At 46.0% G+C, this 27,274-nt stretch overlaps 1 protein-coding gene across 1 annotated transcript in view; it reads left to right on the top strand.

Moving 5' to 3' along the window:
- Positions 1-24,604, top strand: part of LOC114808749 (ADP-ribosylation factor 4) — a 39,936-nt gene extending 15,332 nt beyond the window's left edge. Inside the window, exon 4 of the mRNA XM_029056578.2 lies at positions 24,496-24,604. Coding sequence (XP_028912411.1) covers positions 24,496-24,585 — 90 coding nt within the window. The 3' untranslated portion in view covers positions 24,586-24,604. The remainder of the gene's footprint in view (positions 1-24,495) is intronic.
- The last annotated feature ends 2,670 nt before the right edge of the window (positions 24,605-27,274 follow it).

Raw genomic sequence — 27,274 nt, forward strand, 5'->3', positions numbered from 1 at the left:
ATAAGGGCTGGTAATGTAGTTTTGGGTATCATCCACATGGAGGTGGTAGTAAAAGTCATGGGAGCAAATGAGTTCTCTGAAGAAATGGGGGTGGATGGAGAATAGAAGGTGACCCAGAACTGAACCATGAGGGATCCCCACAGGTAGGGGAGGGAGGCAGACGAGGAGCTCATGAAGGAGACTGAGAGTGATAGCCCAGAGAGATAAGATGAGAACCAGGAGAGGACAGTGTCACTGAGGCCAGGGTTGCATAATGTTTCCAAGAGAAGGGGTTGGTCATTAGTGTTGAAGGCAGCTGAGAGGTGAGGAGGATTAGGATGAAGTAGAGGTCATGCGATTTGTCAGAAAGGAGATCATTTGTTATCTTTGAGAGAGCAGGTTCAGTGGAATGAAGGGGACAGAGCCAGATTGGAGGGTGTCCAGAGGAGAATTGGAGAAGAGGAATTTGAGAAAGTGGGTGTAGACAAATTAATCAAGGAGTTTGGGGAGGTATTGTAGTTGGCAGATGCTGCATTACCTGGAGAGAGTTGTGGGGTCAAGTGAGGGTTTTTTAGCATAGTGGAGACAAGGGCATTTGAAAGCAGTGGGGAAGAAGCCACTGGAGAGAAAACAGTTGAAGATGACTGTTAGGAAGATAAGAGAGAGAGGGCAAGAGTTTTAATAAGGTGGGAAGAAATGGTCGGATGAGCAGGAGGAGGGGGTAACTTTTGAGAGGAGACATCTCCTCTAGTGATACTGTTGAGAAGGGTGGGAGAACTTAAGAGGGGACTGGAACAGAGGGATTATGGAGGGGCAGGGGAGATTTTAGGGAGCTCATGCCTGATAGTGTAAATTTTCTTAACAAAGTTAGGTGGCCAGGTCACTGGGGCAAGGGTTGGGATGGAGGAGATGTACCTTCAGTAAGACTTAGAAGGAGGGGAGAGTGATTGTTTTTCAGATATGAAGAGGGAGGGTGTTCCAGGATGTGGGTGAGGCCTTACATTCATTCATTCAATCTTATTTTTGAGTGCTTACTGTATGCAGACCACTATGTCACATGCTTGGGGAGAGAACAGTACAACAGTAAACAGTTATACAATTCCTTCCATACTGAACTAACCGTCTTTTGTGGGAGACATTAATATAAATAAACTGCAGATATATTTCTAAGTACTCTGGACTGGGACAGGAAAAGAACAAAGGGAGCAAGTCAGGGGGATGCAGAAGGAGTGAGAGAAGCAGAAAGGGGCCTTAGTCATGGAAGGCCCCTTGGAAGGAGAGGTGCCATCAGTAAGGCTTTGAAGGGAAGAAGAGTAATTGTCTGATTTGCAGAGGAAAGGCGTTCCAGGACAGTGGCAGGATGTGGGCAAGGAGTCAGTGAGAGATGAGTACAAGGCACATTGAGATATGTGGAAAGGAGTTAACTGTATGGACTGGATTGTAGCAGGAGAGTAGTAAGTTGAGATAAGAGAGGGCAAGGTGATTGAGTGCTTTAAAGCCAGAGGTGAGTAGTTTTTGTTTGATGCAGATGTGGATGGGTAACCACTGGAGTTTTTTGAAGAGTCAGGAAACATGTTCTGATCAGGATAGGTGGGTGGTGATATAGATGAGATCGACATTGAGGTATAGTCAGTAGTTCGATATTAGGGGAGCAAAGTATATGGGCTGGCTTGTAGTAGGAAACCAGTGAGGTAAGATAGGATGAGGTTAGGTGATTGAATGCTTTACAGCCAGTAATAGGGAGTTTTTGTTTGATGCAAAAGTAAAAGGGCAACCTCTAGGTTCTTAAGGAGTACGGAAGAATGAACTGAACATTTTTATAGATAAATGTCCGGGCAGCAGAATGAAGTATGTATTTGCATGTGGAGAGAGGAAACAGGGAGGTCAATAAGGAGGTTGATAGTAATCCAGGTAGGAGTGAATTAATGTGGCAGCAGTTTGGATGGAGAGAAGAGGGTGAATTTTAGCACTTTTGTGAAGGTGGAACCAACTAGATTTGGTGGGTTGAATAAAAATAAAAATAATAATCGGGATATTTGTTTAGTACTTACTATATTGCAGGCACCGTACTAGCGCTAAGGTAGATACAAGGTAATCAAAGGTGAGTTGAGGATAATACTAAGCTTGCAGCTTGTGAGAGAGTGAGGATGGTGGTGCTGTTTACAGTGATGGGATTGTCTGGAGGGGCAGGATTTGGGTGGGAAGGTGAGGAGTTCTGTCTTGGACATGTTGTGTTTGAGGTGTCAGAGGATCTTCATATAGAGATGTCCTGAAGACAGGAGGAAATGCAGGAGTTCAGAGCTGGAAATGTAGATTTGGGAATCATCATCCACATAGGAATAGTAGTTGAAGCCATGAGACTGAATGCATTCTCCAAGGAGTGGCTGTAAACAGAATAGAAGGGACTAAAACTGAGCTGTGAGAGACTCCCACATTATTAGCAGGTGGAAGGGAGGAGAAGCCCATGAAAGAGACTGAAAAGAGTGGCCAGAGAGATAGAGGGAAATGAGGAGTGGGCACTGTCCGTGAAGCCAAGGGTGTGATCAGAAGTTTCGAAGGAAGCTGAGAGGTTGAACAGGATTGGGATGGAGTAGAGGGCCATTGGATTTGGCAAAAAGAAGATCAGTTATGACTTGGAGTAGTTTTTTTAGAGTGAACGGGGTGGAAGCCAGAGGGAAGGGTTCAAAGGAGAGAATTGGGGTAGAGGAAATGGAGATGGTCAGTTCAGAAAACTTGTTCAAGGAATTTGGAGAGGAGTGGTAGGAGGGAGAGGAGCAATTTCTGAAGGGAGCCTTAGGTTCAAGGAAGGGATTTTTTTAGGATAGAGGAGACATGAAAGAAGGGGCAGGAAGAGGAGGGACTGGAGAGGAATAGGGGAGATTGTAAGGACATCAATCTGATTATTTCAACTTTCTTAATAAAGTATGTGGCCAAGTCATTAGGAAGCAGCTAGAAGCAGCGTGCCTTGGTGGAAAGAGCATGGGCTTGGGAGTCAAAAGTTGTGGGTTCTAATCCCGGCTCCGCCACTTCTCAGCTGTATGACTTTGGGCAAGTCACTTAGCTTCTCTGGGCCTCAGTTACCTCATCCGTAAAATGGGGATGAAGACTGAGCCCCAAGTGAGACAACTTGATTACCTTGTATCTACCCCAGTGCTTACAATGGTGCATGGCACATAGTAAGCACTTAACAAATACCATCATTATTATTATTATTAGGAGCAATAGATGTGAGGGGGACACAGTTTGAGGAGGGAGTTAAACATCTGAAACAACTGGTGAAGGCAGTAGGCATGGAGTCATAATGATGGAGAAGTAATGTGGCTGGGCAAAGTTCAAGAGTTGATGTAGAGTGACATTACTCTTGAAGCTGGACTGTCAGCAAAGATCGGTAAAATAAGATAAGGGGTGAACTGAAATAGTACTGAATAGTACTTTAAAGCTGATGGTAAGGGGTTTCTGTTCACTGCGGGGTTAAATGGGCAATCCCTGGAGGTTCTTGTGGAGTGGTAAGACATGGACTGAAAAGTGTTTTTTTTTAAATTAATAATAATAATAATAATAATAATAATGTTGGTATTTGTTAAGCGCTTACTATGTGCAGAGCACTGTTCTAAGCGCTGGGGTAGACACAGGGGAATCAGGTTGTTCCACGTGGAGCTCACAGTCTTAATCCCCGTTTTACAGATGAGGTAACTGAGGCCCAGAGAAGTTAAGTGACTTGCCCATAGTCACACAGCTGGCAAGAGGCAGAGCCGGGATTCGAACCCATGACCTCTGACTCCAAAGCCCGGGCTCTTTCCACTGAGCCACGCTGCTTCTCCCACAGAAGAGTGAATTACGGACTGGAGAGACAGGAGGCAGGAAGATCAAGGAGAAGGCAAATGTAGTAGTCAAGGTGTGTTAAGATACTTGCTTGGATAAGTGTAGTTGCAGTTTGGATGAAGAGGGAAGGGCAGATTTTAGTGATACTGTGAAAGTAGCACTGACGGGATTTGGTAGCAGATTGAATATGTGGGTTGAGTGAAAGATGAGTCAAGGTAATTACCAAGATTATAGGCTTATGAGACAAGAAGGATGTTGATGCTGCCTAGATTGATGGGAAAGTCGGAGAAGACAGGATTTGAGTGGGAAGGGGAAGAGTTCTGTTTTGAATATGTTACGTTTGAGGTGCCAGTGGACACTGAAGTAGAGATTTACTGAAGGCAGGAGGAAATTCAGGACCGCAGAGAAGAAGAGAGATCAGAGCTAGAGAGGTAAATTTGAAAATTCTTGCACAGAGTTGGTAGTTGAAGCCTTGGTAATGAATGAGTTCTCCAAAGAAGTGGTGGTCTAGTGGGAAGCAGCATGATCTAGAGGATAGAGCACTGACTTGGGAGTCAGAAAGACCAGAGTCTTATTTCTGGCCCTGCCACTTGTCCACTGTGTGACTTTGAGCAAGTTACTTCACTTCTCTGTGCCTCAGTTACCTCATCTGTAAAAATGGGGGTTTAAAACTGGGAGTACCTATGTGGGACGGACTGTGTCCAACCCGATTATCTTGTATCTACCCTAGCACTTATTAATACTAACAAGGGAATTGGAATAGATAGAAAATAAAAGAGAACCAAAATTATAATAATAATGATAATGGTAACTGTGTTATTTGTTAAGTGTTGTGACTTTGTGAATATTCCAGGCACAGCGAGATAGACACAAGATAATCAAGTCCCAAATAAGGCTCACTGCCTAAGTAGGGGGGAGAACAGTATTAAATTTACATTTTTGTGGATGAATGAACTGAGGCACAGAGGAGTTAAGTGGTTTATCTAAAATCACACAGCGCACAAGTAACTTTGCTTGGATTAGAACCCAGGTCCTCAGAATCCCTATAGTAATTATGGTACTTATTAAGGGCGTACTGCATGCCAACCACTATTCTAAGCACTGGGGTAGTAACAGGGTAATCAGGTTATCCCATGTGGGGCTCACACTTTTAATTCCCATTTTACAGTTGAGGTAACTGAGGCACAGAGAAGTTAAATGACTTGCCCAAAGTCACACAGCAGACAAGTGGCAGAGGTGGGGTTAGAGCTCACGTCCTCTGATTCCCAAGCCTGCACTCGTTCCACCAGGTTATGCTGCTTCTCTCAGACATCCTCCACCCATTTTACCAATATATTTCCTCCCTTAATAAGTTTACCCATTTTATAACAATCAAAATTAATAAATATTTTTATTAGTTTTAGGCATGAAAGCTAATTTTAAAAGCTCAAAGTGTACTTTCAGTCAGCTGTGTTTGTTTAACATAGTGGGTTTTTTTAGATGGAATTTGTTAAGCACTAAATATCTTCAAGACACAGTACTGGGGTAGATACAAGGTATTGAGATTGGACACAGGCCATGTCCCACATGGGGCTCACAGTACTAATCTCCTTTTTACAGATAAAGTTATGAAGGAACAGAGAAGTTAAGTGACTTGCCCATGATCACACAGCAGACAAGTGGTGAGCTGGGTTTAGAATCAGTTCTCTCTGATTCCTAGGCCTGTGCTCTATCCAATAGGCTATTCTGCTTCCAATTTATTTATTTGATTTATTGAGCACTTTATGTGTGCAAAGCAGTATCCTAAGTGGTTGAGAGAGTACAGTATACTAGAGTTGTTAGATTCATTCCCTGCCCACAATGAGTTTTCAGATTGGAGAGAAAGGTAGACAAAAATATATATAAATAAATTTTGGATATGATCATAAATGCTGTGGGGCTGTGGTGTGTGTAAAGTGTACAAACAAAGTAGGTATTTTTTGACCACTCACTATCTGCAAAACTCTGTACTTAGCCCTTGAGAGAGTACAGTGTAATAGATTTTGTAGACAGGTTTTCTGTCCACAATATGCTTGCAGTCTAGAGGAATAGTTATGGCATTCATTAAAGGCTTACTATCAATCACTGATATTTATTGAGTGCTTTTTGTGTGCAGAGCATTGTGCTACATGCTTGGGAAAGTCCAGTATAACAGAGTTGGTGTGCCAAGCCCTGGGGAAGTTTTAAGATAAGCCCATCGGAGAATGTCCAATCCTATTTGCTTGTACCCACCCCAATGCACAGTACAGTGCCTGGCTCATTGTAAGTGCTTAACAAATATCAGAATTATTATTATTAGTAATGGTAGTAGTAGTACAGTCAGAGGACCAGTGTTCTAATACCAGCTCCACCAGTTGCTTGCTGTGCAATTATTTCAATCCTCTGTACTTCAATTCTCCTGTTCTCCCTCCTACTTAATTTTAAAGTTAAAGTGGTTTGGCCCTCAGAACCGGAGAGCACTGCAAGAATTCCTGAAACAAAAAACACCAGATCTGTACAGTGCTCTAACCTCCCAATCAGGTCCTAAGAAACCACACAAACCAAGTCCTCAGAATGGCAAGGCAGTTTCGCCTGAGAAAGGAATTAGTAGCCCCAGGCCAGCCGATCCTGCAGACCAGCCAGATAGTAAATCTGCCAAGGCACCTGCTCCTTTGGAACCACCAAAGATAGGAAAATCAAGCTTGGTAAAGCTCCACTGAAGTAATGGGAAATGGAAAGAAAACCAAGAGGGGGAAAAAGAGCAGCATTCACTATACTTTAAGTATGTCAAGCCAGTGGGAAAGGTGACCAATACAGGATGGCATTAAGTGGAAACTGGCCAATGATCATCCAGTAAGGAGAAGACTACCAGGTTTTTCAGCAGGAGGTGACTCATTTGCCGAAGGGACAGATTTGAGTTGGGCATGCTCTGCATAATGATTAAGGATACTACTTCTCGATCATCTGAAAAAGAAAATATGGGATGCCCATAAATATAACCTTTCAGGAAGGAGATCAAGAGTGGGAAGCCTTCCCTGAAACTGCTGTGTGAGAAACTCCTCAGTGAAAAGGTGCAGAAGGCTGAGCACTGTTTGGTTCAGGATGCTCAAGCAGTAATGAGAAAGTACACAGTGTTAAAAAGACAATGGGAGATGGTTATCAAAAACCAGTAGAAGCTGGGGAAAAAAATCCAGCAGCTGGAAAACATAACCATCCTTCCCCATTGCTCCTGCCTTCGTCCCCCTCTCCCTCCAGCTTTCTGGAGACTCTCTGTACTGGTAGAAGCGTTTCAAAGATCCATCTGGGACTTCCCAGAGGCCTCTTTTTTTCTCGGTTCTTCATTTTTCTCCTCCATTTACATCAGCCTTGAAGCTTCTTGGAAACTCTGTCTTCCCATAATCCAGTTGGGGCACTCTCCTCTGGAGACTGCCAGCGAGGAAGAACATTGTGGAGTCATTGTTTGTGATCATCTCTTGAACAGTGCCTCTTCGGCCCAGGAGTTCTTTGTCCTTAGTTCTCGTGAATCCATCCTGAACCGACTCCAAATAGGAACCTATTCATTCATTCATTCATTCATTCATTCATTCATTCATTCGTATTTATTGAGCACTTACTGTGTGCAGAGCACTGTACTAAGTGCTTGAAAGTACAATTCCAAGATAGAGGCAACAGATAGAGACAATCCCTACCCAACAACTGGCTCACAGTCTAGAAGATGGAGACAGACAACAAAACGAAACAAGTCAACAGGCATCAACACCATCAAAATAAGTAGAATTATATATATACATCATTAATAAAATAAATAGAATTACAGTTATAAATACATACATATACACAAGTGCTATAGGGTGGGGAGAGTACTGTGGGTCAGGGAAAGAGCTTGTGGGATAGGGAGTACAAAGTGGTTGAGAAAAAGATTTATAAGGAACATGAAACAGAAAAGACAACAGTGTCAAGTCCTGGAAAAATAGGCTACCACAAAAAATAACTGTTGTGTGCTCAATAAGGACAGGACTATTAATGCACCATATTGGCCTTTTCAGCCCCAGAGGCACACTTAGGAAAACTGCATATATGCAAATTAATAAGCTAGATGATTTGGCTCAAAGTGCTAGAAACTTAATAAGGAAAGGTTTGCTGGAGTTGAGATTTAAGGAACGTGGGGAGGGGGAGAGCTATGGTCTGTGTAATGTGTGGAGAGAGGAAAGTTGAGGAAGAGAATGGGTGAACAAGAAGAACAAGCAGAACACTCTAAAGTGAGACATAGCAAAATGGCTGGCAAAGGAAGAGCAAAGATAAAGAACTGGGGCATAGCAAATGAGGAAAACAAGAAAAGGTGAGTTATGAGGTGGTAAGCCTTGAAGCTAATGCTACATTGTTTGTGTCTGAAATCAAGATAACAGGAGCCGGTGAAGGGTTTTGAGGAGATGAGAATAGACTGTAAGCCCGTCAAGGGCAGGGACTGTCTCTGTATGTTACTGATTTGTACATTCCAAGTGCTTAGTACAGTGCTCTGCACATAGTAAGCGCTCAATAAGTACTATTGAATGAATGAATGAGAAAATCTTCAGAACTAATGCTGTAAAGCTAGTCAAAGTGTTCTAAAATTGAAATGGTATAAGATTTGATTCTGTTATTACTATTAACACCTGTAAAGTAGAATTATAACTTGTTGGGACTAACTAGCAACTTGTTTGAATTTTAAAATCCTTCCATTTTTATTCAGATAATTAAATGTCTCTACAATGTGAGATTAATTATTATTGTCATACCTCTAGTAGGAATAGTCATAACGATCTCCCCTAACTTCAGTTTATACAAAACAGTTCATTTGCCAGCAGCATCCAAACCAATCATCAGAATGCCCATCTAGTACAGAACCAAACTAGATGAGTTTAGCTTAAGGGAAAATAACCTGAGCTGGTAACTACATCTAATGATTATGATTTTACCCGCTGACTCAGATGTCAGATTGTCCTCTAGACTGTAGACTTGCAATGGGCATGGAACATATCTGCTAATTATGTTATATTGATTCTTCCAATTGCTTAGCACAGTGTTCTGCAAGTAGTAAGCATTCAATAAATACCACTGATTGATTGATTGATTACTTAGACTCTGAACCCCATGCAGGACAGGGACTGAGTCCAACCTAATTAACCTGTATCTTCCCCAGTAATTTAACACATCGTAAGCCCTTAACAAATACCATAAAGTCTCCATGCCCCAGTATTTACTGAGTTTTCTGTTTATAGAGCACTGTACTAAGCACTTGGGAGAGCCCAATATTAAAGAATCGGTAAGTACCATATAATAGAATTGGTGTGACAAGACCTTGGGAAGAAACAAGACAAGCCCATTGGACATGGTTCATGGTCTAGGCAGAGAGAAGCGGGAAATCTCATCCTTATATTATAGACATGGAGTCTGGGGCAGGTGTCAATGGACAAAGAGAAAGCCCAAGGATCAGCAACAGCCAGGAATGTATGTCACCTGATGATTTTTTTGATGTGGTTCTTGATAGTGCCAACAACAGTAGTTTGTCCTGCCATCACATGAACTTCCAGGAAAGGCTGTAGCAACCTTCGCTCAAGTTGAGTCTCAGAGAAGGAGAGGTGCCCAGGCTAAGGATGCCAGGCCTGGGTCCTGCAACCCCAGGAGGACCACAGGGTGTGGGAGCTTCCAAACCCACCGAAGGAAAATGTCCTTTCCAAAGGATACGTAAAAGGAGCTTGTTACCCCAGGAAGTTGGGCAGACTGAACTCTTTGGAAAGATTGGAGGAGGGAAGGAGCTTAAGCTACCTTTCATCCATGACCTTTTCCTCTCCCGCTCTCTCCTCCTCCTCGCCCTTTCGGAAACGGGGCTCTCTCCCGAAGACACGGTCTCCGCCGCCACTCTCTCCAGCGGAGGCCTCTCCTTCTCCCACTCCCCCAGACTCACCGGTAAGGGAGGAGGCGTCGGCTTCCTCCTCTCGCCCCAATGCCGCTTCCGCACTATCCCTCCTCCCCCCCCCTCTCCTTCCCCTCCTTCGAAGCCCATATCATTCGCCTCTACCACCCACTCCAGTTACTTGTCGCCGTCATCTACCGCCCTCCCGGTCCCACCTCCGACTTCTTCAACCACCTTGACCCCTTTCTCACCTTCCTTCTCTCCTTCTCTCTGCCCACTCTGATCCTTGGAGACTTCAACATCCATACGGATGTACCCGATGACTCCTCTGCCGCCCGCCTGCTATCCCTCCTCGACTCTGCCGACCTCCTCCTCCACCATACCGCGCCCACTCACCGACTCGGTCACACCCTCGATCTCGTCATCTCCTACCGCTGCACTATCTCCTCACTCACCAACTCTGAAATCCCTCTCTCTGACCATAACCTTCTCACCTGCCTCATCTCTCACACTCCCTCCCCCTGCAAATCTTCGCTACTGCCCCACAGAGACCTCCGCTCTCTCGATCCCATCTGTCTTTCCAATAGCATCTTGCCTCACCTTGCCGCCCTGTCCTCTCTTCCCACTCTCGACGAGCGGGTCTCCGCTCTCAACTCCACCCTCTCTACTCATCTCGACTCTCCCCCCTTTCCCTCCGCCGCTCTCGCTCCACTTACCCACAGCCCTGGATCACCTCCTCCGTCCTCCTCCTACGCTCCTATGCTCGAGCTGCTGAGCGCTGCTGGCGAAAGTCCAAGCACCAAGCCGACCTCACACACTTCAAATTTATCCTTTCCTGCCTTAACTCTGCCCTCTCCTCCGCCAGGCAAAGCTTCTTCTCCTCCCTCATCAACACCCATGCCCGTCACCCCCGCCGATTGTTCCGGACCTTTAACTCTCTCCTTAGGCCCCCTGTTCCTCCCCCTCCCCCATCTCTCACCCCCAATGATCTGGCCACCGATTTCCTCACGAAAATCAACACGATCAGGTCTGAGCTCCCCAAAGTCACCCCTCCGCCTCTCCCCTCCCCCCCAACAACCCCCTCCCCTACTTTCCCATCCTTCCCTGCAGTATCCTTAGAGGAGATCTCTTCCCTCCTCGCAAGTGCCACCCCCTCCACCTGCGCCTCGGACCCCATTCCCTCTCACCTTCTTAAAACCATCGCCCCTGCCCTCCTCCCTTCCTTAACTTCTATTTTTAACCACTCAATCTCCAAGGGCTCCTTCCCCTCTGCCTTCAAACATGCCCACGTCTCCCCCATCCTAAAGAAACCCACTCTTGACCCCACTTCCCCCTCCAGTTATCGTCATATCTCCCTACTACCCTTCCTTTCCAAAATCCTAGAACGAGTCGTCTACAATCGATGCCTAGAATTCCTTAACTCCCATTCTCTCCTAGACCCCTCCAATCTGGCTTCCGTCCCCTCCACTCTACTGAGACTGCTCTCTCTAAGGTCACCCATGACCTCCTTCTTGCCAAATCCAATGGCTCCTACTCCATTCTGATCCTCCTTGACCTCTCTGCTGCCTTTGACACTGTCGACCATCCCCTCCTCCTCCATACCTTATCTCACCTTGGCTTCACGGACTCTGTCCTCTCCTGGTTCTCCTCTTACCTCTCTGGCCGATCATTCTCGGTCTCCTACGCTGGAGCCTCCTCCCCCTCCCATCCTTTAACTGTTGGAGTTCCTCAAGGGTCAGTTCTTGGCCCTCTTCTGTTCTCCATTTACACTCACTCCCTCGGTGAACTCATCCGCTCTCACGGCTTTGACTACCATCTCTACGCAGATGACACGCAGATCTACATCTCCGCCCCTGTCCTCTCCCCCTCCCTTCAGGCTCGCATCTCCTCCCGCCTCCGGGACGTCTCCACCTGGATGTCGGCCCGCCACCTAAAACTCAACATGAGCAAGACTGAGCTCCTCATCTTCCCTCCCAAACCCGGTCCGCTCCCAGACTTCTCTATCACCGTGGATGGCACGACCATCCTTCCCGTCCCGCAGGCCCGCAATCTCGGTGTCATCCTTGACTCGTCCCTCTCGTTCACCCCACACATCCTATCCGTTACCAAGACCTGCCGGTTTCACCTCTACAATATCGCCAAGATCCGCCCTTTCCTCTCCACCCAAACGGCTACCTTACTATTACGGGCTCTCGTTATATCCCGGCTAGACTACTGTGTCAGCCTTCTCTCTGACCTCCCTTCCTCCTCTCTCGCCCCGTTCCGGTCTATTCTTCACTCCGCTGCCCGGCTCATCTTCCTGCAGAAACGATCTGGGCATGTCACTCCCCTTCTTAAACAACTCCAGTGGTTGCCTATCGACCTCCGCTCCAAACAAAAACTCCTCACTCTAGGCTTCAAGGCTCTCCATCACCTTGCCCCTTCCTACCTCTCCTCCCTTCTCTCTTTCTACCGCCCACCCCGCACGCTCCGCTCCTCTGACGCCCACCTCCTCACCGTCCCTCGGTCTCGCCTATCCCGCCGTCGACCCCTGGGTCACGTCCTCCCACGGTCCTGGAACGCCCTCCCTCCTCACCTCCGCCAAACTGATTCTCTTTCCCTCTTCAAAACCTTACTTAAAAATCACCTCCTCCAAGAGGCGTTCCCAGACTGAGCTCCTCTTCCCCCTCTACTCCCTCTGCCATCCCCCCTTTACCTCTCCGCAGCTAAAGCCTCATTTTCCCCTTTTCCCTCTGCTCCTCCACCTCTCCCTTCCCATCCCACAGCACTGTACTCGTCCGCTCAACTGTATATATTTTCGTTACCCTATTTATTTTGTTAATGAATTGTACATTGCCTTGATTCTATTTAGTTGCCATTGTTTTTACGAGATGTTCTTCCCCTTGACGCTGTTTAGTGCCATTGTTCTCCGTCTCCCCCGATTAGACTGTAAGCCCGTCAAACGGCAGGGACTGTCTCTATCTGTTGCCGACTTGTTCATCCCAAGCGCTTAGTACAGTGCTCTGCACATAGTAAGCGCTCAATAAATACTATTGAATGAATGAATGAATAAATAAATGGATGGGTGGGCCTTTTTGGAATACCAGAGGAAAAATCAGGAAGGGAGAAGGGAGAGTTGGAGGTGTTGGACAGTCCTTGGTGGGTCCATTGGGGTGAGTCGGAGAGGGGACAGTCAGGGGTGTGGAATGGTCCATGTTGGTTCACTGGGGAAAGGTCAGGGTCAGTGGGGGTGAGTTAGGGATGGCTTTTCTCAGCTTTCTGCATTCTTCAGCACTCTAATCTGGCTTGGAATCCCTGGGAGGAGAGGAGGATCCCCACCTCCCCTGGCCTGCTGGAAGCAGTTAGAGCAAGGGAACACAAAATGAAGTGGGAGAAGAGAATGTAATAACTTAGGGAAGGCCACTTGGAAGACAAGTGATTTTTATTAAGTCTTTGAAGGAGGGGAGAGTGATCATCTGTCAGGAAAGGAATAGGAGGGAATTCCAGGCCTGACATGGGTTAAGGGCTGGCACTGAGACAGGCGAGATCAGTGAGTAGGCTGGTGTTAGAGGAATGAAATTTGTGGCTGGATTGTACTAGGAAATCAGAGGGATAAGGTAGGAAGGGGCCCAGTGATTGAATGCTTTAAAATCAAGGGTCAGGACTGCTTCAGTCTGTAAGCTCATGGTGGGCAGGGAACATGTCTATCAACTGTATTATATTGTAGTTGCCCAAGTACTCAGTACAATGCTCTGCACACAGTAGGTATGCAGTAAATACCATCGATGAGGAAAAAATACCAAATTAGTTGATTAATTAGTGCTGTTTATTGAAAACCTGCAATTCACAAAGTTCTATACTAAGCTCTTTGAAGAGTACAATATATTTCAGTTGGAAGATATTCTCAAAGAGTCTAGAAATGGGAAGACTCATTAAAATGAGTATGATATTTTGCAGAGATTGAGGTTGTGGCTTGGAGAGGTAGATTAAGGAGTCATCTGTTTGGATATGATAGTTGAAATTGTGGGATTGAATGAACTCCCTTAGGCAGTGGAGATACATGGAGAACAGAAGAGGATTCAGAACTGCGTCCTGATACACGTCCACAGTTATAGGATGAGAAGCAGTCAAAAAGCCAAAGAAAGAAATGAGAAAGTGTTGACCAGAGAGGAATTAGGAAACCCTTAGAGGTCTGTGTCAGAAAAATGAAAGTTGCATACAATTTCCAGGATAAGAGGGTGACCAATATCAAAGACCTTTTAAAAGATCTAGTAGGTTTAGGATTGAAGGGCCCTTAGTTATTAGGTAGAAGTTATTGGTGGTCTTAGAGAGTGGAAGGGTGGAAGCTGGTTTGTCAGGGTTGAGGAGAGGAACTGGGTATACAGGACAGTAGTAGTTCATTTAGAAACTTCTGAAAAGAGTCAGAGGGTAAAGATGGGTGATGGTAGGTGCAATGGGGCCCAAGGTGTTGTTTCTCTAAGGTTAAGGGATAGGAGTGTGATTGCAGGCAGAGGGGAAGAAGCAGTTGGAAAATGGTTAGTTGAAGGTGATGGTAAGGGAGGAAAAAGAGTGAGTGCAAATGTTTAATAAGTTGTAAAGGGATGGAATGGGACACAGGTGGAGAAGGTAGACTTCTAAAGGAGATGGAACAGCTTCTAAGAGATAGTTGATTAGGATGAGAGGGGTAGAGAAATTTGGACAAATTTTTGGACAAATTTTGGACAAATCAAACTAAACAATGGTTTTGCTTTTGTTAATAAAATAGATGGCAAAGAATCACAGGCAAAAGATAAGGAAGTTGGGGTGCTGGGGATCAAAGGAGTGAGTTAGAATGAAATAGTTCATATGGGAAATAGATATGAGAGCTAATAAAGAATGAAAAATATTGCTGGACAGGGAGATGGCTGAGATGCAGCAGGTGAGGATGACTATAAGTTGGATGAAATCACTTTGATGTCTGGATTGTCACCAGCAGCACCCCACAGCAAGAGCAGTTTGACAGGTGACTATAAAGCTGATCCAAGGCTGTGTGTTGGTGATACAAGATCAGTCGAAGGACAGATGTGCAAGGAAGTTGAGATTAATGGAGAACTCGGGGTTGAGGGCAGGGATTTGTGCAGTAAAAGAAGGAAGGTTGAGAGGGGAGACCAAATTAGCATAATGACCTGGAGTAAGTGGAGATTTTCAAGTCTTTAGAGGTCTCTTTGGGAAACAGGACAATTTTTCAATGAGAAGTTGTATAGGAGGTAAGGCAGGAGAAATTTTCTCTACTCATCGTACCCCACTTAGCCTCCATACCCAAACTGCCCACCCTGAAGACCAAATAGACGTTCTCAACATCTCCCTCTCCATTGAACTCAACTCACTTGCTTCCCTATACCTTTATTCATCTCGTAGCACTAACCTAAAGCCTTGGATCACCTGCACAATCCGCCTCCTTAGGTCTTGCACTCAAGCCACAGAGCCCTGCTGGCGGAAATCTAAATAACAGGCTGACTTTGTCTACTTTTAAGTTTATCTTTGCAGGCATTAACTCTCCCCTTGCCTGTGCTCAGCAAAATTATTTCTCCACCCTTTTTGACACCCATGCCCAGCCCTTGCCAGTTGTTCCAGACATTTAACTCCCTCCTCAGTCGCCCTGTCTCTTAGCTTCCCCCATCTCTTGACCCCAATGACCTGGCCACCTATTTTATTAAGAAAGTCAAATGTAAGTTCCCTAAAATCACCATTGTCCCTTCTTAGTCTCTCCTCCCTCTGACCCCCTATTTAACTCTCCCATTCTTCCCAGCAGTATCTCTAGAGTAGCTCTCCTGCCTCCACTCAAAAGCCAATCCCTCCACCTGCACATACAATCCCATTCCTTTGCACTTTATCAAAACTCTCGCCCCCTCCCCTCCTTCCCTCCCTTATAGCCATCTTCAACCATTTGCTCTCCAGTGGCTTCTTCCCCACTGCTTTCAAACATACCCATGTCTCCCGTATCTTAAAAAAACTTTCCCTAGACCCCACAGGTCCCTCCACTTCCCATATTCCATCTACTATTCATCTTTGGAATCATTGAGTGAGTTGTTTATACCTGCTGCAGGGGAAGCAGCATGGCTCAGTGGAAAGAGCCTGGACTTCAGAGTCAGAGGTCATGGCTTTGAATCCCAGCTCTGCCACTTGTCAGCTGTGTGACTCTGGTCAAGTCACTTAACTTCTCTGTGCCTTGGTTACCTCATCTGTAAAATGGGGAGTAACTGTGAGCCTTACGTGGGACAACCTGATTACCCTCTATCTACCCCAGCGCTTAGAACAGTGTGTGGCACTTAGTAGGCACTTAACAAATACCAACATTATTATTTCAAATTCCTCTCCTCCAATTCTCTCCTTGACCCCCTCCAGTCTGAGTACCATCCCCTTCACAGAAACTGCCCTCTCATTCAATCAGACATAAATATTGAGCATTTACTGTGTGCAAAGCACTGTGCTAAGCTCCAAAGGTCACAGATGATCTCCTTCTTGCCAAATCCAACAGCCTCTATTCCATCCTAATCCTCCTCGACCTCTCAGTTGCCTTCAACACTGTGGACTTCCCCCTCCTTCTGGAAAAAGTAACCAACCTTGGCTTCACTGACTCTGCCCTCTCCTGGTTCTCCTCTTATCTTTCTGGCTGTTCATTCTGTATCTCCTTTGCGGGCTTCTTCTCAGCCTTCCATCCTGTAACTGTGGTCATACCTTTGGCTTGGGAGTTAGAGGCCATGGGTTGGAATCCCAGCTCTGCCACTTGTCAGCGGTGTGTCTGTGGGCAAGTCACTTATCTTCTCTGTGCCTCAGTTCCCTCATCTGTAAAATGGGGATGAAGACTGTGAGCCTTATGTGAGACAGCCTGATGACCCTGTATCTCCCCCAGTGCTTAGAACAGTGCTCTGACATAGTAAGCGCTTAACCAACATTTCTTTATTTTAAAAATAGAAGTTAAGGAGGGGAGAAGGGCAGGGGTGATGGTTTTTATAAGGTGAGCGGGAATGGGGTCCAAGGCACAGGTGGAGGGGGTGGCACTTGCGAGGAGGGAGGAGATCTCTTCTGAGGATACTGCAGGGAAGGATGGGAAAGTAGGGGAGAGGGTTTGAGGGGGGAGGCAGGAGGGGAAGGGGCAACTAAGGGGAGCTCAGTCCTGATTGTGTTAATTTTCGTGATCAAGTAGGTGGCCAGATCACTGGGGGTGAGGGATGGGGGATGGGGAGGAACAGGGGGGTCTAAGGAGAGAGTTAAAGGTCCCGAACAATTGGCGGGGGTGATGGGCATGGGTATCAATAAGGGAAGAAAAGAAGTTTTGCTTGGCAGATGAGAGGGCAGAGTTAAGGCAGGAAAGGATAAAGTTAAAATGGATAAGATCGGCTTGGTGCTCGGACCTTCTTCAGCAGTGCTCCGCAGCTCGAGCTCAGGAGCGTAGGAGGAGGACAGAGGCAGTGACCCAGGGCTGTGGGTTAGTGGAGCGAGAGCGGCGGAGGGAAAGGGGGGTGAGAGAGTTGAGTTGAGTAGAGATGGTGGAGTTGAGAGCAGTAACTGGATCATTGAGAGTGGGAAGAGAGGACAGGGCGGCAAGGTGGGGAGAGATGCTTTTGCAGAGATGGATGGGATCAAGAGAGCGGAGGTCTCTGTGGGGCAGTAGCAAAGATTTGCAGGGGGAGGGAGTGTGAGAGTTGAGGCAGGTGTGAAGGTTTTGGTCTGAGAGAGGGATTTCAGAGTTGGTGAGGGAGGGGATAGTGCAGCGGTAGGAGATGACGAGATCGAGGGTGTGACCGAGTTGGTGAGTGAGCAAGGTATGGTGGATCAGGAGGTCGGCAGAGTCGAGAAGCGATAGCAGGCGGCGCCAGAGGAGTCACCGGGTTCATCCATGTGGATGTTGAAGTCTTTGAGGATCAGAGTAGGCAGAGAGAAGGAGAAAAAGAAGGTGAGAAAGAGGTCTAGGTGGTTGAAGAAGTCGGTGGTGGGACCAGGAGGGCGGTAGATGACAACTACAAGTATCTGGAGGGGGTAGTAGAGGCAATTGATATGGGCTTCAAAGGAGGGGAAGGAGAGGGAAGGGGGAGGAGAGATGGTGCGGAAGCGGCATCGGGGTGAGAGAAGGAAGCCAACGCCTCCTCCCTTTCTGGTGAGTCTAGGGGAGTGGGAGGAGGAGAGGCCTTCGCTGGAGAGAGCAGCAGCAGATACCGCGTCTTCAAGAGTGAGCTAGGTTTCCGTAAGGGCGAGGAGGAGAGAGAGGGATAGGAAAAGGTCAAGGATGAAAAGTAGTTTAACTCTAATAGAGCGGGAGTTCCAGAGGCCACACTTGAAAGTAGCTGTGGGTGCAAGGGGGGAAGAGGGGGAAGAGCGGGGAGAGGGGAGGGTTTGGATGGGAAGGAGGTGGCGGGGCCCTGGACGGGGAGCGGGGGAAGAGGGGTGGTGGTGGGGCGTGGGTGGAAAAGAGAGAAGGGGGGAGGGTGAAAGGAGGGGGTTTGGGGGAGAGGAGCGTAGGGGGAGGGGGAAAACGGGTGGCGCTGGTAAAGTGGGGTTCTAGGGCCGGGGAGAGGAGCAGGGGAGAAGGCAGAGGAAAGAGTGGGAAAGAGCTGAGCGGAAGAGAGGAAGGGAAAGGAGAGGTTGGGAGGGGCAAATGGGAGGCAGGGGGTGGAAAGACATGGTGAGGCCAGATAGGTAGGTGGCAGCACTAAGAACAATTAACGATAACATGCGAAAGCGGTAATATAGGAACCTGATACAATAAAATAGTATTAATAAGTGGGTGATGACCAGGGTCGGGGGTTGACTCGACTAAGGGTCGACCTGATCAAAATTAAAGTCAGAAGGCCAGTGGCAAGGAGAGTCCTGGGGCTCATGTCCAAATGTCTCTGAGGCAGTGGCAGGAGCCCTGGGGACCTGGGGTGGGTTGCGGGCGTAGGTGGCGGCTAAGGTAAGGTAACACAGTAAGAACAAGGACATCGTTACCCGGGGCGGGGGAAATCAGTCACCTCACGGGGGGAGGAGGGAGTGAGGGCTTCCTAAAATGGCCACTTCAGGTGGAGTTGGGGAAGGGTGGTTGGGCAGCACAATGTCCCAAGGCCAGAGGTGGGAGGAACAGAGGAGCACAATGTCCCCAGGCCCGAGCAGGGGAGCACAATGTTCTCAGGCCCGAGCAGGGGAGCACAATGTCCCCAGGCCCGAGCAGGGGAGCACAGTGTCCCCAGGCCCGAGCAGGGGAGCACAGTGTCCCCAGGCCCGAGCAGGGGAGCACAATGTCCCCGGGCCCGCGCAGGGGAGCAGAGTGTCCTCGGGCCTGAGCAGAGGAGCATAGTGTCCCCGGGCCCGAGCAGGAGACCACAATAGGAGCTGTTGGCTGGGAGGGTCTGCGGGGACGGGGGAGATCCCTAGTGGCGGAGTCATTTAGAGGTATATCTGTAATTTTATTTATGCCTCTGCTCTTCCCTCCTTCTAGCCCCAAAGCACATAGGTTCATAACTGTAATTTTATTTATTTATATTGATGTCTGTCTCCCCCACTTCCAGATTGTGAGCTCAATGTGCGCAGGGAATGTCACTGTTTATTGTTGTATTTTACTTTCCCAAGCACTTAGTATAGTACAGTAAAGAAGCAGCCTGGCTTAGTAGTTAGTGTACTGGCCTGGGAGTCAGAATGGTCATGGGTTCTAATTCTGACTCTCTTACTTGTCTGCTGTGTGACTTTTGGTAAGTCACTTCACTTCTCTGGCCCTCAGTTATTTCATTTGTAAAATGGGGTTGAGACTGTGAGCTCCATGTGGGACAGGGACTGTGTCCAATTACATTTGCTTGTATTCACCCCTGCTTAATGCAGTGCCTGACTCATACTAAGCACTGAACTAATACTTTTGTTATTATTACTTATTGGGAGAGAGTTTCAAAGGAAAAGGTGTTGTCTGGTAAGAGCCTGGAATCAGTAATGCTGAAGAGGAACAGTGACTGGGTCATCAACTGGTTAAGGGTGAAGGGGAGTTTGTTCACCTTAGAGCAGGGGTTTCACAGGCCACATTTGATTGGGGCTGAAGTTGTATCTGTAGCTCAGTGGAAAGAGCACGGGTTTAGGAGTCATAGATCATAGGTTTGATTCCCGGCTCTGCCACTTGTCAGCTGTGTGATTGTGGGCAAGTCACCTAACTTCTCTAGGCCTCAGTTCCCTTATCTGTAAAATGGGGATTAAGACTGTGAGCCACATGTGGGTCAACCTGATTACCCTGTTTCTACCTCAGTGCTTAGAACAGTGCTCGGCACATAGTAAGCCCGTAACAAATATCAACATTATTGTTATTCCAGAGTCCTTCCTGGATTAAACTGTCAACCCCTCATTCTGTTTTTCCCTCCCTTTTACCTATCCATGCACTTAGACCCACCCACTAAACCCTAGGTATTCCTTTCAATCCCTCTCCACCACTGCCCTTGAATACATCACCTTCACCTACCTGTAATGTATTTCAGTGTGTGTCTCCCCAAGTCAATGGTAAAGTCCTTGGGAGTGGGGATTGAGGGCATGGATTTTGTTATGGTATTTGTTAAGTGCTTACTTTGTGTCAGGCACTGTTGGTTCTAAGTTCCAGGGGTCAGGGAACAGGGGAATATCAGCTAATTAGGTTGGACACAGACCCTGTTCCGTATAATAATAATAAAGTTGGTATTTGTTTAGTGCTTACTATGTGCAGAGCGCTGGGGTAGATACAGGCTCATCAGGTTGTCCCATGTGAGGCTCACAGTCTTCATCCCCATTTGACAGATGAGGGAACTGAGGCTCAGAGAAGTGAAGTGAGTTGCCCAAGGTCACACAGGTGACAAGTAGCAGAGCTGGTATTTGAACCTATGACCTCTGACTCCCAAGCCCGGGCTCTTTCCACTAAGCCACGCTGCTTCTCCAGTGTGGTTGCAATCTTAATTCCTCTTATACAGATGCGGTAAATGAGATATAGAAAAGTTAAGTGATTTACCCTTGGTCACAAAGGAGGTAAATGGTGGAGTTGAGATTAGAAAGGTGCTTCTGACTTCCAGGCCCATGATCTGCTCACTAGGCTATACTGCTTCTCATTTTTGCATCTAAAGAAAAAAACTTATTGTCCTGTATAAAGTGCTTAGTTCTCTGTAAAAGTAAGTGCTCAATAAATTCCACTGATTGATTGTTTGATTAGTTAACTATTTGGCTGTCAGGATTTGTGGTGCAAGGAGTCAGGAAAGGTTGGATGAGATTGAGTTGACTGGAATTTGGGGCAGCAGGGGAGGACCAAAATGGAGTAATTGGAGGGAGATATCAGCATAGAACATAGAGCATGGGGCTGGGAGTCAGAAGGTCATGGGTTCGAATCCCAGCCCCGCCACTTTTCTGCTGTATGACCTTGGACAAGTCCCTTAGTTTCTCTGTGCCTCAGTTCCCTAATCTGTAAAATGGAGATTAAGACTGTGAGCCCTATGTGGGACAAGGACTGTATCCAACTCGATTAGCGTGTACCTCTCCTAGCACTTAGAACAGTGCCTGGCTCATACTAAGAGCTTAAAAATACCATCATCATTATTATTGTTATAATTATGATTATCATTATTCTTAAGTCTTGAGTCTTGATAGCCATAGTTTCTAGACTTTGAGGTGGAGTCACTGTCCAGCAAGAGAGCAGGTGCAATCAGTCAATCAATCTCTAATCTGTAGTTTCTATAATGACTACTTCCTTGACTTTTCTGAAGTTCATTCCATCCAGTACTTCCTGGTCGTACCAGCTTTTCCACTTCTGTATTTTTTGCTTCTTTCTCCTTGACTTAGGTAGAAGATATCACCTAGTTACTTTATTTTCTCCAGCTCTCGAACTCAGGAGTGGGACTCAGGAACATGCTAAGCAAGAAGTTCCTGAGGAAATGATGTCCTTGCTTGCTGAAGTAGTGGGAGAGCATGTCCCTGAATAGACTGGTTAGGGACAGAGCAATTGTACTAGATATTTCCAGAAAGGGCCCCTATATAAGAATACAAGGGAGAATAGTTTGGAGTGTACATTAACCTGATTTGGGGATTAGAGGACCACAGGACCCCAGCGTTAGTTTTGGTTACCTTTAGTTGCCTTTGTTCTGAAATTACATACATTGTGCACTACCTCAAGTGTGAGCGGACAAAATGCCCTGAGGTGTAGGGTCTGCACATTGCTGGGGTGACAGAAGTTATATTAATTAAAGCAGAGGGAAGAAATGTTATGAAAACCTGAGATTGAATAAGTCAGTGATTTCAGAGATTCCGTTCACCACAGTTAATTTTAGTAGTAATAGAAGGAAAGGTATTGATTAAAAACGTAGGAAGTTCATAATCTTAGGATGTTGGGATATATTGTGGAAGCCCAAGTCATGCTGCAGGCATACAAGGAGCTAACACTAATTGAGAAGTAGATATTAAAATATTACCAAATAGGGAAAGTAAAAATAAATGGTGGATGGTGATGTTATGACCCTGGTAGCTCGGCACTGATGAGAAAGGCTGGTTAGAGAAGTTGATAATATTCATTCATTCCATCAGCCATTCAGTCAGTTGTATTTATTGAGTGCTTACGGTGTGCAGAGCACTGTACTAAGTGCTTGGGAGAGTAGACTACAACAATAAACTAACACATGAGCTTACAGTCTAAATAGACATCAATACATATAAATAAATCACAGGTATGTACATAAGTGCTGTGGGGCTGGGAAGGGAGAAGAACAAAGGGAGCCAGTCAGGATGATGCAGAAAGGAATAGGAGAAGAGTAAAAGGGAGGCTTAGTATGGAAAGGCCTCCCAGAGGAGATGTGCCCTCAACAAGGATTTGAATGGGGAAAGAGTAATCCTTTTTGTCAGATTTGAGGAAGGAGGGCGTTCCAGACCAAAGTCAGGTCTTAGGCTAGGGTTCAGCTGGGCGATAGGCAAGATTGGGGCACAAGTGAGGTTAGCATAAGAGGAGTGAAGTGTATGGGCTGGTTTATAAAAGGAGAGTAGCGAGGTGAGGTAGGAGGGGGCAAGATGGTGAAATGTTTTGAAACCAGTGGTGAGAAGTTTTTGATTGATGCGAAAGTGAATGGACAACCTCTGGAGTTCTTTGAGGAATGGGTGACGTGTTCTGAATGTTTTTGTAGAAGAATGATCCAGGCAGCAGAGTGAAATATTGGACTGGAGTGGGGAGAGGCAGGAGCCTGGGAAGTGAGCAAGGAGGCTGATGCAGTAATCCAGGCAAGATAGGATGAGTAATTGTATTAATAATAATAATAATGGCATTTGTTAAGCACTTACTATGTGCAAAGCACTGTTCTAAGTGCTGGGGAAGATACAAGGTCATCAGGTTGTCCCACGTAGGGCTCACAGTCTTAATCCCCATTTTACAGATGAGGTAACCGAGGCACAGAGAAGTTAAGTGGTTTGCCCAAAGTCACATAGCTCACAAGCGGCAGAGCCAGGATTTGTACCCATGACCTCTGACTCGCAAGCCCATGCTCTTTCCACTAAGCCAAGCTGCTTCTCAAGTGCTACCGTATTAGCATGGTAGCAGTTTGGATAGAAAGGAAAAGGTGAATTCTGGCAATGTTTTGGAGTTGAACTGACAGGATTTAGTGATGGATTGTATATGTGGATTTAAATGAGAGAGAGGAATCAAGGGTTACGCAAAGGTTATGGGCTTGTGAGACTGGTAGGAATCAAGGGTAACGCAAAGGTTATGGGCTTGTGAGACTGGTAGGATGGAGGTGCCATCTGCAGTGATGGGAAAGTCAGTTGGGAAGACAGAGTTTGGGTAGAAACATAAGGAGTTTGGTTTTAGACATGTTAAGCTTGAGGTGGTGGAAGGACATCCAAATAGAGATATTTTGAGGGCAAGAGGAAATGTGAGACTTCAGAGAGAGAGGGAGATCAGGGCTGGGTAGATTTGGGTATCATCTGAATAGAAGTGGTAGTTGAAGTCATGAGAGCAAATGAGTTATCCAAGGGATTGAATGTAGATGGTTGTAATAGTCTCTCAAGGTAATGGGACATGTCTGGACCAGGTTGGTGGGCTATTGGGTGGAAGGAAGGAGTACAGTCACAAAATATTGTAGTAGAAGAATTAACAGTATTTTGTGTTAGTTTTCTTATGTAAATTGAAATAAAAAGATCAAGGATTAATATCATGGTTATGAGTTTCAGAAGCAAGAAGAATGATGTTATGTGTTAGAAACAAGTGGGGTTGGGAATTAAGATGAGGCATTCAGTTACCATTCTGAAGGAATTTTACAAGGAAAAACTGGGACTAAATGAACGCATATTCTCTGATTAAGAATAATAATAATGTTGGTATTTGTTAAGCGCTTACTGTGTGCAGAGCACTGTTCTAAGCGCTGGGGTAGACACAAGGGAATCAGGTTGTCCCACGTGGGGCTCACAGTCTTAATCCCCATTTTACAGATGAGGTAACTAAGGCACAGAGAAGTTAAGTGACTTGCCCAAAGTCACACAGCTGACAAATGGCAGAGCTGGGATTTGAACCCATGATCTCTGACTCCAAAGTCTCTGCTCTTTCCCCTGAGCCACGGTCATCATAACCATAGAGGGGAATAAATAAATAATTACACTGGTACCTCAATAAGAGTTGAAATACCTCATGGATTAGCAGGGATTAATCAGTGTTCTTAAATAGGTTTTTAAGGGGCCTTTGAAGGCGAGTAGGAACAAGGTTTTGTACACTTTAAGATATAGTCTTCTAGTTGGGATCATTTCTAGCTTTGATTACTAAGACTAAAAAGAAATATTTTGGCTTTTCCCCCCTTTAAATGTAATTTTACTACAATTTATTAAAAGCAATTTTTTTCTTTCAGGGACTCATTTTTGTTGTTGACAGCAATGACCGTGAGAGAATTCTGGAAGGAGCAGAAGAGCTACAGAAAATGGTGAATATATTTATATAATTGAAATGGAGAGAGAGAAAGAGAGAGAGAGAGAGAGAGAGGGAGAAACAGAGTACACACACAAGTATACACACACCCACACACACCCACGCACGCACGCACGCTTAATTAATTTTAAATTTGTTTTTTGGTAAGAATGGCTTTTCAGTCTGAATGCTACTGGGTTTAAATCGTAATTTGAAGAATGTAACCCTATTTTTACTGCATAAGTTTAGTGATATGTTAGCCCAATATGTCTGTAACAGTGGGAACATGATGCTTGAAGGAATTGTATAATGCCCTCCTTGACTTGAATCTTATGGACTGGCCATCTGACACCTTTAGCCATTCTGTTCTGCATCCCTAAATTTCTCTGTAAATCAATTTTGAACATCTCATCCACAGTTTTTCTGACTAGCAGGGTCAAAAAACTCCTCTCCCTGCCTGTCGCCCTCCCCTTCTCCCTGCCACCTTCCTCTTTTCCCAAAGCTGAGACATCCCATTTTCCCACTCCCTCACCAGTTGTGGGCCAGCACCACCCTGCCATTTGGAATGGGGAGGTATTGTGGCCCAGTGGAAATAGCCCAGGCCTGGGAAGCAGAGTACCTGGGTTCTAGACCCGGTTCTGCCAACTGCTTGCTGGGTGACCTTGGGCAAATCACTTAAATTTTCTGTGCCTCAATTTCCCCAACTGTTAACTGGGGATTAAATATGGGTTGTTGTTCCTATGTAGATTGTGAGCACCATGCAGGACAGAAACTGTCCCCAACATAATAAACACAAACTAACTCCATTATGCCAGAGTTCGGGAACACTTCAGAATTTGCAGGAATAAGTTTCAAACAATAAAAACATATTTTCATAGTTTGTGATGTGCCCCTTTTCTTCCACAGAAATTTGTCATCTCTAGTCTTAGTTTTTTATTTTCTTAATTAGTTTTATTTTTGATGGTATTGTGTAAGTGCTAACTGTGTGCCAGCACTGTATTAAGCACTGGGAGAAGCATACTAATCAAGCTGGATACAGTCCATGTCCTGTGTTCCAGATCCCAGCTTGCTTACTGTATCCGAGTCTTATCTGTCTTGCTACCGACTCCTTTCCCATGTCTTCTGTCTTGCCTGGAACTCCCTCCACTTCCGGATGAGCTAAGTCATCACTCTCCCCACCATCATAGCCTTATTATTATTATTACTGTTATTATTATTTTTCATTAGGTGCTTAGTGTGTGCCAGACACTGTACTGAGTGCTGGGATGGATACAAGCAAATTGGGATGGACATAGTCCCTGTGCTACATAGGGTTCACTGTCTTACTCCACATTTTACAGATGAGGTTACTGAGGCACAGAGAAGTGACACGGCTTGCCCAAGGCTACATAGCAGACAAGAGGTAGAGCTGGGATTAAAACCCATGAGTTTCTGACTCTCAGGCCCTAGTTGATAATGGATAGTGATTAGCTCTATTATGTTATTATGCTTATTAACCCTTCTTTTCTCCAACTCCTTCTCCCTCCTGCGGCACCTGTCCATTTGGATATGTACCCTTGTAAGAATAGTCTCATAGTCTTAATTGCTATTTTACAGATGAGGTAACAGGTACAGAGAATTATGTCCCTCTTATCATCTTATCTTCCCACCCTGTCCTCTTCCTGACATTCCCATCACTGTAGACGGCACTTCCATCCTTCCTGTCTCACAAGCCCATAACCTTAGCGTTACCCTGGACTCCTCTCTCATTCAACGTACATAGTCAATCCATCACTAAATCCTGTTGGTCCCATCTTCACAACATCACTAAAATCCACCCTTTCCTCTCCATCCAAAATTCTACTATGTTAATCCAAGGATTTATCCTGTTCTGCCTTATTTACTCTGGTAGCCTCCTTGGTGACCTCCTTGCTTCCTGTCTCTTCCCACTCCAGTACATACATCAGTCTGCTGTCCAGATCATTTTCCTACAGAAACATTCAGACCATATGTCCCCACTCCTCATGAAACTCTAGTGGTTGCCCATCCTTTCCCTCATTAAACTAAAACTCCTCACTGTTGGCTATAAAGCACTCAATCACCTTACCTCCTCCTTCCTCACCTCGTTATTCTCCTGCTACACTCCACCCTGAGCACTTTGCTTCTCTAATGGTAATCTTCTCATTGTGTCTTGATCCCGTCTCTCTCACCTCCAGCCTCTCTCCCATGTCCTGTCTGTGGCCTGAAATGCCCTCCCTCCATATATCCAAGAGAAAATGACTCTCCCCTCTCTTCAAAGGCTCAGTGAAGGCACAGTTCCAAGATGCCCTCCCTGACTAACCCTTCCCTTCTCTCCCACACCCTAATGCGCCTCCCTCACTTGCTTCATTTATTCACCCCCCCACCACAGCATGCACCTATGTACATGCTCCTTCCCCTCTGCCTTCAAACATGCCCACATCTCCCCCCATCCTAAAAAAACCCGCTCTGGACCCCACTTCCCCTTCCAGTTATCGCCCTATCTCCCTATTACCCTTCCTTTCCAAAATCCTAGAACGAGTCATCTACAATCGCTGCTTAGAATTCCTTAACTCCCATTCTCTCCTGGACCCCCTCCAATCTGGCTTCCGTCCCCTCCACTGTACCGAGACTGCTCTCTCTAAGGTCACCCATGACCTCCTTCTTGCCAGATCCAATGGCTCCTACTCCATTCTAATCCTCCTTGACCTCTCTGCTGCCTTTGA

The sequence above is a fragment of the Ornithorhynchus anatinus genome, chromosome Y5 (genome assembly GCF_004115215.2).
Source record: "Ornithorhynchus anatinus isolate Pmale09 chromosome Y5, mOrnAna1.pri.v4, whole genome shotgun sequence".
NCBI lineage: Eukaryota > Metazoa > Chordata > Mammalia > Monotremata > Ornithorhynchidae > Ornithorhynchus > Ornithorhynchus anatinus.